We start from the raw sequence: 13152 nt of genomic DNA, 5'->3' as shown, positions 1-13152 counted from the left end.
ATGAAATGGACTTAATTGCAAAAGTCCATGTGGTCTTACATTAATGTATCCATCAGTAGTTAATTATTTGCCACGAGAATTGTAGTTTTTTGCGACGATTGAAAGTGACCGGTTTTGCTATTAAAATAACAAAACCCAGGCCTAATCCCTGCGATACCCCGTGAGACCCCTCTTCCTTTCTTTCTTTTCTTCCCCACTCCTTTCCTTTCTTCCCCAACCACCCGCCCCACCCCACCTCGGGATAATCACCATGGCCCTCTCCCTATAGACGGTGGCGCATTCATAGGGAGCATACAATCCACCCCACCTCGCAACCTCACCGACGTAGCCGCATAAATCCATCTTAATGCCCTAGCCTCCAGAACCACCTCCGTAGGCTGTAGTGGGTGCGTCCCCTCTCTCTCTCAATTGATATACACAATAAGCCTCTCTCTCTCTCTCTCTCTCTCTTCTCCCTCCGCCTTCTCTCTCTATTGGTTGTATGATTGTGTACTATTTGTTAGACTTTGATATGATTGTATAAGATTTGTGGGAAACTCTTATGATATGGTTGTGACAAATATGTGTAATGTATTTTTGCTTATTATCTAGATTTGCCACGATAATTTTTTACACATGCCCGCTATTTAGACAAAGGAGTCTATGCTAATTTTCTGTATGTGGTACGTACCACATACAAACTCCAACAATGACAATAAAGTAGAAGCATTAACAACAATTCACGATGGAAAAGGAAAATCTCACCAACACCATCGAAAACAAAAACACTAGATTAATATATGGTTTTAAAAAACAATAGGCAGGTTTAGTCTTACAACAAGTTAATAGGTGGGAAATGTTATAGACCGCCTAGCCTCCTAGGTGCCCGAGTAGGCTGGCAAGTTGATTGCTCGACTACTATTGTGTGCATTTTACGTAGTCAAGTATACCTCTTGCGACAGGTGAGCTTTGTGCTCGCCATTTACCCAGTCGAGTATACCTTCCGCCACACCGAGCATCGCGCTCGCCATTTAGACGGTCGAGTTTATCTCTCGCCACGTCTAAGATCAGCGCTCGCATTTTATGCGGTTGAGTACACCTTGCGTCTAACTCCACGCCCAGAAATCTTTATCGCCTAATGCAAGTGAAACATATAACTAGGAACCCACTCTTGGGATTTATTTCTCTACAGGCTTCATGCAGTGGATCATTTCAACTGCATATTTTATATTTAAAGATTCTCAAGATCCTTTTTAGAACAAATGGTCCTTAAAAATCATGGGCTTATGAAAATGATAAAATAACACAGCCTAAAAAGCCCACTAGGCCTAGCCCAAGGGGGAGGTACCCTCACTAGAAGACAGAAGAAGGGAGTGGAATGGGAGACAAGGAGGGGATGCAAAGAAGCAGGGTGTAAAAAATTCAGAATAAGAGGAAAATTTGAACACGAAAAGGCAAAAAAGAAAATGGAAAGTAAAAGAAGATGTCAGACAGGCAAAGGTAAGGTGGTAGGGGGCACGCGAAAAGATGGGGGATATAAAAGGAAATGACCAGACTACTCAGAGGGGGCTTCTAGGATTTTTGGGACTTCTTGGACTTTTCGACTTCAACTTCACGATGAGAGCTCTGGTGAGAAGAGATTCTTGAGAAAATATATTTGAGATATATAGTGAGAAATGAGAGGTGGCGAGGGATTGTAAATATGTATATTATAGTAGACTCCCCCTCCTTAAAAACCCCTATAGATATAGGCAATATGTCGAACCACGTAAATCTGTATGTCCATCTCTTTTTTATATTCTCAGTATTTATTTTTCATTAACTGCCATGGACGAATGCATAGTCGCACTGAATCATGCCAGGAGCTCTTGACTATACCGAACAAGACACAGATCGTTATAACGGGTTAGGAATGACTCTTTCTCCACTTACGGACTGTTGTGTATTTTTTGGCATTAACAGAGTCTATTATGTCATTCGGCATTGCACCCTGTAGGTTTGTTTTTAGAGCGATTATAGGAAGTAGTATTGTAAACACATTATGACACTCAATTAATTTAGAGAGGTCGTAGGGAGTGGTATTGCTGACCCACCCCAATGCAAATTTGTTTTTTAAGTAGTTTTAGGGAGCGATATTGTGGACACACTCAAATAATCCATCCCTCATGGGAACGCTCCTATAACTCGAATCCATGACCTATAGCTTCGATATCACTTGTCGAACCATGAGCTACATATCCACCTAAATCGAATGGTGTTAGAAAAGATTACACACCAGTCTTGTTTGTTTTCATATATGAGATGAGATAAATTGAGATAAATATTGAAAATTGAATAAAATATTGTTAGAAAATATTTTTTTAATATTATTATTATTTTTGAATTTGAAAAAATTGAATTATTTATTTTATTTTATGTGAAAATTTAAAAAAGCTATAATGATTAAATGAGATGTGTTGTGAAAATAAACTAGATTGGCCGGTGCAATATATATCCACAATCTTTTATGACATTCTACATCGCGCTTTGTGGGTCGTTTTTAACGCGTGACAATATTGGACAATATTGTGGATACACCCCCAACAAAAATGATAGAATGTTCTGTAAAAATTGGGAGATCGAGATTGGGATATGATGAATAACATCCAATATCTTAACAATTAGTCGATCGCTTTCTCAAAGGGAAAAAGGAAAGTAGAAGAGTACTGGATATAATTCGTATTAAGTAGCAACTTAAATTGGTAGAAAGCTGATCATTATATTAAAAGAAACCTTATATATAATTGATTTCATCAGTTATTCTTAGGTGGGTGGTGTCTTGGTGCATGGTAGTCAGCATTGAAAGCTACAAAACCAGCTGCCTCATCAATCTGTTCAGAAGAACGATAAACGTTTTGGCGCTCATGTTCTACATGACTAGTTGAGCCATTCTTACCAGCTTCTTCATGATCAGCTTCGTACTTTCCATCAACTTGGTTTGAGCTTGAGATATTTGACGTCGTCCTTCGGCCTGCAACTGCACCATGCTCTTTCTTCTGACCTTGCTTCACGATATTATTGCCCATCGCGGCCTGCATTTTCCTTCCCTTTATCTTCTTGTTTGTACAAGCTGTTGCAGCCCTTTCATCTTCCAGAAGACACTGCTCATAAAATAACATGAAAAATATTCAAATCTAACCTATATTAATAAATTCTGATGCTCTGAAAAAAAATAAACTGAGAAGTATCTAATTATTATTACCTTTGCACTTGAAACACTAGCACTCATGACTTCTCTACCGGCGGCTTTTGTATCTTTTGAAAATGAAAACAGATCAAAGATGTTACACTCAAAGTAGCCAAACTTTTCACTGCAATTACATCAATGGATTAAAACGAATACGGACAATTACAAAAAAGGTAAATACCTTGGGATGGATGTGCCAAGCTGGGGAGCCATGCAGTACAGCTAATAAGTACTAGCGAAAGGCATACAAACTTCATATGCGCCATTATCTTGCCTAGCTTTCTTAATTTTCTTCAGAGGGCATATATGTCTGACGTTGCTCAGCTTCAAAAAACAGAAGAGAAAATAAATATGAAAGCAGATCTTGAGCTTTATAGAGATGATCATCTAGTCCAGACCGTAGTCAAACAGTCGTGCACGAAAGTCAAAGCAATGAGCTACTATTCCAACATCCTCCTTCCCCACTTTCAATTTGTAAAATGATTGGTTATTAAATATATACATATGAATGAATAAAATGCTGCATGAAGCTGCCTCGTGTACTCCCATATACCATATCAGTTGGCCGGAATACCAGTATCAGAATCTCGATGTAATTCATTAATTAAATGATTATAAAATAAAGTTTTTTATTCATGATAAACGGTTATTGAGAGAGTTCTATATATTATAAAGCTTGTTAATTTCGATAACGTGGAATCGAAGGTACGTGTGTTTTGCGCCTGTCTGCCGCCATGCAATCAACGAGAAGAGCTTTTTGTTGTTTTTTACCTAGTTTGGCAACATACCCTGGTTTTCTATGCCTATTTTATTATTTTCTTCTTTTCCCGATATGCATACGGGAAGATGAAGTTAGTGCAGTTATATATATGCCTATTTTTACCCTGTTATTTCCGGCGAGATGAAAATTTCATGACTTGATGTGCAAGCTTACCGACAGCTTGCATCCCTAAAACCATGCATGCATGCAGCAGATAGCTAGAGGAGCTCGCCCTTGTAACATCAGTTCCTCTTAAATATTTGGTATCACTCAGATTCTCTACCTTCCTGCTGTTTAAACTAATTAATAAAGCTCAAATTAGGAGCTTCGATCAGATGATCGTATGATCATGAGGTTGCTATAAGTAGCCTTTTAAGCAATATTTTCACGGGAAAAATATTTTATTCACGATCGAAGCGATTCCGGATTATATAAAAATAAATTCATAAATTGATTTGATTAATTTGAAATAATACATGATAAAATTATAAAATTACTTTAATTATAAAGTAAATCTAGTGGATGACATGAAGGTAGCAATGCTATTTTATGTGTTTACTTTTCTGTAATTTCTTTGTATCGATAACAGTTATTTTCTCAAAAAATTAAAAAAAGGGATGAACAATTCTAGAAAATTGAATTACACAAATAAAGACTTAAAATTGACATTTGGGGCCGATGAGTTTTAGATTAGTTGGATACTTTGAGGGAGCTGTGGTGACTGGCTCATCCTTTGGACAATAGTTATGGTTCAAATCGAATATTCTGTAGAAGGAATGGGCTCCTATGATCACGCCAAGAGAGAGTTACTATACTGGTTGCCCCACCGCCCATTTTATTTTTTAAAAAAAAAATACAGAAATGATCAAAACTTGTAAAATAAAATACAGCATGTGCAAGAAAGTGACAAGAGCCTGGAATCCCTAAACCACTATCTTCCACATACAATAGTTTAAAGCGTAAAAAGTCGTGGTTTAGAACATAGGAATTAATTAGAAGATCGAAGGCGTTAATTCCAATTTCATTTGATCAGTGGGTGTCCTAGCCTAGAGGACTGTGTGGCTTAGTAAATTCACTTGGACAAAACCAGCACCTGCAAATATATATATATATATATATAATATTTCATTGTTGGAAATTGTGCGATATATTGAATTTTATAATAATCTCGCTATTAATTGACACAGGAGCATGTTCTATATTGTAAATTAACATGCATTTTAAAATTAAGTATTCACTATGAAGAGTTTGGATTTTTGCATCGATTTTTTATACGTGGCAAAAGAATTGGATGAAAATAAAGAGTAATTGCTTCCAAATTATGGATGGATGCACATTAACAGCGTGAGATTTCTAAAACTGTGCAGATATTTTCGCTCGACCCTCGCTCAACAGGGCGCTCAAGCGAACTCAGACAGAGTTGAATGCTCAACCCTTATTCGACATGATGCTCGAGCGATATCAGGCAGAGTTCAACGCTCGACCCTCGCTCGACACTGCTCTTGAGCTAACTCAGGCAGATTGAAACGCTCGACGTTCGCTCAACACTAAGTTCGAGCGAACTCAGGCAGAATGTGCCGTTCGACTATCGCTCGACACTTTGCTCGAGCCGATGTTTTAGATCACTTAAAATTTAGGGTTTTGAAGCGTCTCTTTTGATTGGAATTATAAATAGAACAGCAACTTCCAACAATTCTGTTTTTATAAGTTATTTGCAGCGATATATTACTCTACTTTGTTGAAATTTTTTGTTGCAATAAAAAATAGGTCATTTGCATCGACTTTTAACTATTGCAGCGTAATTAAAGCATTATTGAAAGTGTTCTTGCGTGTTTTTAATATTCATCAACGAAATGAAACTCGCTGCAATAAGTTCAAAATTTTTCCTCATATTTCTTCTCCCCCCATCCCGATACTGTGTTTTGTATCCGTGCATTCACATCTCTCTCTCTCTCTCTCTCTCTCTCTCTCTCTCTCTCTCTCTCTCTCTCTCACGCTGTGCATTGCTGCCCCTTCCTACATTGTGCCCTACCTCGTAGTCGCTACCTCACCTAGCAGGCGACTCTCTCTCTCTCTCTCTCTCTCTCTCTCTCTCTCTCTCTCTCTCTCTCTCTCTCTCTCCATTCGTCTCTCTGTCTTAGTCTCTATTCAATTTGACTTAAACCCTCTCGTTTCGTCACATAGAAAAGCCTCCCTCCTCAATTCCTTCCAAAGAATCCCTCTTCTACTCCTGCTAGAGCCTTCACACTATCTATCCAAAAATTTTGAGCACAAAGACAAAGACTAGCTCGCAAGAAGTAGAAAGAAGCTCCCCCGAATTTGTTCCCTAAGCTGAAGCCAATGACACCCAAAAATATATATATATATATATTATATCTATATATCATTGTTGGAAATTGTGCGATATATTGAATTTTATAATAATCTCGCTATTAATTGCCACAAGAGCATGTTCTATATTGTAAATTAACATGCATTTTAAAATTAAGTATTCACTATGAAGAGTATGGCTTTTTGCATCGATTTTTTATACGTGGCAAAAGAATTGGATGAAAATAAAGAGTAATTGCTTCCAAATTATGGATGGATGCACATTAACAGTGTGAGATTTATAAAACCACACAGATGTTTTCGCTCGACCCTCACTCAACAGGGCGCTCGAGCGAATTCAGACAGAGTTGAACGCTCGACCCTCGCTCGACATAGCGCTCGAGTGATATCAGGCAGAGTTGAATGTTCGACCCTCACTCGACACTGCGCTCGAGCTAACTCAAGCAGATTGGAACGCTCGACGTTCGCTCGACACTAAACTCGAGCGAACTAAGGCAGAATGTGCCGCTTGACCCTCGCTTGACATTTTGCTCGAGCCAATGTTCCAGATCACTTAAAATTTAGGATTTTGAAGCGCCTCCTTTGATTGGAACTATAAATAGAACAACAACTTTCAATAGATCTGTTTTTATAAGTTATTTGCAGTGATATATTACTCTACTACGTCAAAATTTTTTGTTGCAATAAAAAAATAGGTCATTTGCATCGACTTTTAACTGTTGCAGCGTAATTAAAGCACTGTTGAAAGTGTTCATGCGTGTTTTTAATATTCATCAACGAAATAAAACTTGCCGCAATAAGTTCAAAATTCCCCCTCATATTTCTTCTCCCCCCATCCCGATACTGTGTTTTGTATCTGTGCATTCACATCTCTCTCTCTCTCTCACGCTGTGCATTGCTGCCCCTTCCTACACTGTGCCCTACCTCATTGTCGCCGCCTCGCCTAGCAGGTGAGTCTCTCTCTCTCTCTCTCTCTCTCTCTCTCTCTCTCTCTCTCTCCATTCATCTCTCTGTCTTAGTCTCTATTCAATTTAACTTAAACCCTCTCGTTTTGTCACATAGAGAAGCCTCACTCCTCAATTCCTTCCAAAGAATCCCTCTTCTACTCCTGCTAGAGCCTTCACACTGTCTGTCTAAAAATTTTGAGCGCAAAGACAGAGGCTAGCTCGCAAGAAGTAGAAAGAAGCTCTACCGAATTTGTTCCCTAAGCTGAAGCCAACGACACCCAAAGACCCAGACAAGAATAGGAAGAAAAAGAATAGCCTGTTCATGGATTCCTGGTTTTTATTGGGTTTTCCATAAGTGACTTGCCACAAAAAATATTCTTTTAACATCAAGATTTCTCTTTTGGTTCATTTTTCAGATTAACTTGTAGTCTTATTTACAGCTTGAATATTTTGTTCGGTTCTTTCACCTTCAGTTTGGTGTCAGTTTCCATCGATCAATTTGGGTAGTTAGAAATGATTTTAATTTGTAATAATTGAATTTGAATTCCCTTTTGTTGGTTTAGAATGACTCAGTTTTAGATTGGGTTATTAGTCTAATTTAGTTTTTGTTCTCTTTTAGATTTTTATTGGTGGGAAAAGTTATATTTGGATTGTACTAGACTTCAAGTGAAGATCAAAGTTGAGATTTTGGATTTCGTTCACTTTGTGTTATTTCAGATTAGTTTAGTTTGCAGGTTCTGAGTTTGTTTTCCTGTTTTGGAGTTAGAGACCGAGAAAAGGGGTCTCAGAGAGGGTAGGTGTTGAGAGCTGCAGAATTGTTTGAATTGAGTTTCAAATGGCTTCAAGTGTGGAGGTTGATGAAGACAGTGATAACTTTATTGGCAGTATGTGGGTGTTGGATCAGAAGCTTGATCAGCCTATGGATGAGGAGGCTGGAAGGCTTAGAAGTATGATCTTTTCAAGATTCTCTCCTGCATATTAGCATGTTATATTAATTTTATAGGACAGCAATCACTACTTGGTAATGCTCACAGGAAAATCACTACTTGTTAATGGCATTATACCTTTTTGGGTTGAGCTATTTTAAAAGCCAAGTTATAAATCAAACTAAGATTTCCAATATGTTAGTTCTTAGATTTATTGCATCTTTTATGCCCTGGTCATTTTGATCTTTATATATGTCTTAAGAAGCAAGAAATGAATCCACGGAAGAGGTGTGTAGATGATGTTGCTGCTTCTGATATGCTCACACCATTATTGACTGTTTTTGTGCTAAGGTCATTAATTTCTGTAATTGTATTGGATGTGTACATGCTAGCCTATACCATATGTATGCATGCTATTGAATTTAGGCTATCATTAGTAGTAGCTCTCATTGTTTTATGCCATATGATTTAAGTAGTTGGATGATATGAAATCCGTGCATGTCAAACCCAGACCAGGTATTATCTAGTGTAAATTGATGGATACAGAGAAATTGATGGTGGTTTACTGATTTATTAAATTTAGGTTGGAAATAGAAAATATGATTTGTTAAATTTACTGCTCTTATTTTTGCTAGTCTTTCTAGTTGATTTTTATGAAAATGTTGACTTGCTATAGAGGTTTTTGATTAATGGGGTTTCCCAAACTCCTGATATATTATATAACATTTATCTTTTGAAGTTCAATTTTAAACTAACCTGGGTTGCATTTTAAAATTGCTAAAGAACTTTACCAACAAATGCTAGCCAAGGCTTTAGAACATTACTTTGAGTCAAAGTTGCTGGTGCTTGATGTCAGTGACTTTTCTCTGAAGGTAACATTTACAGCCATAGTCTTCCTAATCTTCATGTTGTGATACTTTAATACTTATATTTTAATTTTCACATTCTTGCAGATGCAGAGCAAATATGGTTGTGCCAAAAAAGAACTTGTAAGCTCTCTCTGCTTTAAACTAAAAAAGAGAGCATTGTTTGAGTCTTTTTGAATGCTACTTTTTGTCTTTTAATCCTTGAATGCATGTCAGACATATTGGGTAGATGAAGGTTTGTTAACCATGAAGTCCAATATAGTTTCTCTTTGGTCCTATAAACCCATCATCACTCATTTATGCAGTGCACCTTATTTATTCTTTGCTGCTCTTCATTATTTTGCAAATGTTGAAGGGGAAATTCATCAAAACAGTTCTAACTGGAACTTTTCCTTCATTGGCTTTCTATAGTCGTTCAAGAGGTCTATTTCAGAAATGACAATGGAGCGAATGTCCATCTATTATCTTGGTAATGTTTAGAAGGTGCTGTTAATAGCTCAATTTGTTTTGATATTTTGAATTCCAAATTCCTGGGCTGTTATGTTGTTGGAAGTGCTGGAAGTAAAGAAAAGGTACCTTACTATTTTTATGAGTAATTTTTCTGTTATCTAGTCCTTTATTTGGTGGCTGCCATCTAGATTTATTCTAAATCTAGATTTTTAATGGTGAAAGTGATCTTGATTTTACCTTCTTCTATGAAGACATGCTGAAAATGTGGCTGCTTATATATGGACATTGGTTGGTGCCTGAAAGAAGCATGGGAAAAGTTGATGGTAAAGATTTTTGAAATGCTCAACTTAGTTTGGTGAAACTAAGGATGATAGAGAGATGCTGAAAGTGGTTTCAATTTGCTTGAAGAAATGTGACCCACACCTGCTTCCCCAACATTCCCTTGGAAGTTAAAGCTTACTCTCCACTAATTCAGTACATGACAAGTGTTTAGATGTTTTGGTTAGAATTTGATGGGATGGAATTTAGTTATTTATGTAATAACACTTGACTGGAAATGGGCAACTGGCTAAGTATCTGTGTGGTTGTTGCCCATCACATGTAAAATGTTATAATATATATATATATATATATAAATTAATGTAGATGTAGAGTTTGACTTGGCTGAATGAAAGAGCAAAACATCTAAACATGTGTAAGCAATTTGTAGATACTTGTTAATAATATTTGGATTTGTCTTGATGATTTTTATGCTCTCATGATTCAATGGAATGCTTGTAGTTTATATTTTTGTCATGACTATACTTAGAAAATACAGGAAATGCAATGTACATGGTGATCATGTGGCTGCAGAATGGGGTTAATCAAAAAATTTTCACGTTAAATTTAGTTTTTATTTCTATAGTGCTTTGGTTTTTTTTGGTTGGACATGGAGTTATTGTGTATGCAAATGTCCATTCGCATCCAAATTTTATTTTTGCATTGAGTTATTATGGATGCAAATAGACAAACATGATAAATTATTTGCACCAATTGCATCCAAATAAAATTATTTTGCATCGAGTTATTGTGGATGCGACTGGACATTCGCATCTAAACTTTTTTTTTGCATCGAGTTATTATGGATGCAAATAGACAAATATAATAGACTGTTTGCACCAATTACATCCAAATAAAGTTATTTTGCATCGAATTATTATGGATGCAAATGTCCATTCGCATCCAAACACATCAGTGGTTGGGATGACTAATTCAAACCAATTTTAGGTTTTTTACAACAGATAAAAATCAATGCAAAAGATAAGGTATTAGTAACCATTTCATCAGATGGATGCCGAAACTCAAAAATAACCAAATAATTGCATCTAACTGTCGACGATCAAAAATTGATGCAAAAAAATATTTGCATCGATTTTTCCTTATTTTTGCAACCAAAACAAGCGATGCAAATGACCATATTCCTTGTAGTGATTGGGCTTCATGAATTATATTTATAAAAATTTTATATGTAGTTATTTTTATCTACTCTTTTATGTATTTTATTAATGTGATTGGTTGCTTATTAAAAAAATTTGATATAGCTAATCGTGACAATAGTGGAGTGTATAGAAAGTATACAAAAGTGACTGTATATAGCATTACTCTTATATTTATGGGTTTTTAATTTTCACAAAGTTAAAAGTTATTTATAACAATGAGAAGTTTTGCTGCTATTGTAAAGAGATTCATAAAAGTTATAAATTCATAAATTGAATTGACACTATATGTCATGTTATATTTACTTTACAATAAAAATAATTTTACAATATATATATATATATATTATATGTACTCATATTAAATACTTATACACCATAAGAAAAATGACTATTTATAACGGATTATATATATGCGACGAAAATAACTATTTACGATAAAAACATATTCATTTTGGTAGAAAATAATTATTTTTTAAAGAAATAATTGGCCACAACTGAACAATTTTCTTGTTGTGACATCAGTTTGTGAGTTTAAATACTTTTATAAAATTCCTTTGTAGCTAATTAAAATATTACTCATTTATGATTAATAGTCTCACCATGATTAAATATGACTTGAATTTGAATATTGGAACAAAAATACCTACATCTATGGGATGAATGAATACAGATCGTACGTTATTCTAAGTTTAGCATTAATTAATATATATATATATATATATATTTATATATAATATTTGACTCGTTGTTGCTTATTTGAATAGATCGAGTTCTTAAAGTAATTCATAGTGCTTTTGATCTACTGAGGTGTCGAGTGATGTCGTTAATTGATCTTCAAAAATATTAGTTAATTATATATATATATATATATATATATATATATATATTAATGATGTTAGGTGATCAGAACGAAGTCAAGCTGATCGATCGGATGAGATCGATGAATTTCAAACTATATATATTTGTAGATATATAGAAGAAGTTATATAATTATATTACCGTACTTTATATTTGGTTTTTGATCTTTAGCTTTAAATATCGTTTTTTTGCACTCTCCACACGATAAATTTTTATCTTTGTTATATGTTTAGTACTAAATCGATCCGTGATCATATACTGATTGGATGATATATTTTATCTTTGATTATCATTCCGTTGAGGAATAACTTCATGAGGCAAGTAAGATATATGGATTGAGAACATTGAAAAGAAATTAAGGATCCTTGATATATATAGGATCTTTGAAGTTCTTTGTAGTGCCATATATAAGTATTTAGAGCATTGTGAGGGGAATTATTCCTGGGGCCTAGCTTGGCTCGCCGGACTCGAACAGGCCCATTGGCCCAAAATGATAGGATGTGCTGGGCCAAGTCAGCTAGGAAGCTTGAGAGAAGAAGCAGTTAGGCAATACGTGCTCGTCAGGAGTTGAAAAGTAAATTGTTTGACACCAACACTGGCCGACAACCCTAGCACACAAGGTCAAGGACAATCACTGTCCCTGAATCTTGACGGTTGGACAAACCTAAAGACTTGGTGCACTTGACCAAGGCCACACCGCATTTAATGAAGTCCTGGGTGGGCACGCCACGACTTGCCTCATGAGTTGTTAGTGGTCACCACAATCAGGTCTTATTGCACAGTAAAAAGCTGGTAGGGAGACACAACTCAAGGACAGAGCAACACCTCCATGACCCTTTTTCCAGGGATCACCTCAACCAGGTATATATATCTCCTCCCTTAGCTAGAGTAAGGGTTCGAACACACATTTACCCTTAAGCTCATATAATTCCTACATAGAGAACTACATACTAATTTAAGCATTGGAGGTGTCCCCCACTATCCTGAAACTCTCATTTCTCCATGGCTGTAGGTCCAAGTTGGGCCCTCTTGGAGTTGCTCAGGCAGCAAAACACGATATCAACAAGCATTTTTTTTTCGAGGGAAATATGCTTATAAGTTTAAGATTTTTACCGGCCTAACTAGCTAGTTAATTTCTAGGATTTTGATATTTTAAGAAGGAATTAAGTTGATCGACTAGAACAAATGGAAATGTACTCTTCTATCTATAAGTGACAACCAATCTTTTATAATCGAGTACTCGAACCATCTTCTATATATTTAGCTAGCTAATATGGGAAAAAGTATTTGATCTTTGCCCTCGATAGTAATGATCAATTGATCTTCACATC

At 35.9% G+C, this 13152-nt stretch overlaps 1 protein-coding gene across 1 annotated transcript; it reads right to left on the bottom strand.

Annotated features, from left to right (window-relative positions):
• Window positions 1–2771: 2771 nt before the first annotated feature.
• On the bottom strand, window positions 2772–3625 carry LOC122309149. Its single transcript, XM_043122518.1, has 3 exons — window positions 3387–3625; window positions 3221–3273; window positions 2772–3119 (listed from the first exon to the last, which is right to left on the bottom strand). The coding sequence occupies exons 1-3, from the start codon at window positions 3469–3471 to the stop codon at window positions 2772–2774; spliced, it is 486 nt and encodes a 161-aa protein (XP_042978452.1). The 5' UTR covers window positions 3472–3625.
• Window positions 3626–13152: the final 9527 nt, after the last annotated feature.

Source organism: Carya illinoinensis, chromosome 5 (assembly GCF_018687715.1).
Source record: "Carya illinoinensis cultivar Pawnee chromosome 5, C.illinoinensisPawnee_v1, whole genome shotgun sequence".
Taxonomy (NCBI): Eukaryota; Viridiplantae; Streptophyta; class Magnoliopsida; order Fagales; family Juglandaceae; genus Carya; species Carya illinoinensis.
Note: the sequence above shows the minus strand (reverse complement) of the source record. Positions and strands in the feature narration are given on the sequence as shown.

Bases quoted from the DNA above. Each gene is read 5' to 3' on its own strand.
- LOC122309149 (XM_043122518.1), bottom strand. From the start codon at position 3,471: ATGGCGCATATGAAGTTTGTATGCCTTTCGCTAGTACTTATTAGCTGT. The intron at 3,274-3,386 runs GTATTTACCTTT...CATTTTCAAAAG, and splicing joins CTTGGCACATCCATCCCAAG to ATACAAAAGCCGCCGGTAGA. The intron at 3,120-3,220 runs GTAATAATAATT...TTTTATGAGCAG, and splicing joins CTAGTGTTTCAAGTGCAAAG to TGTCTTCTGGAAGATGAAAG.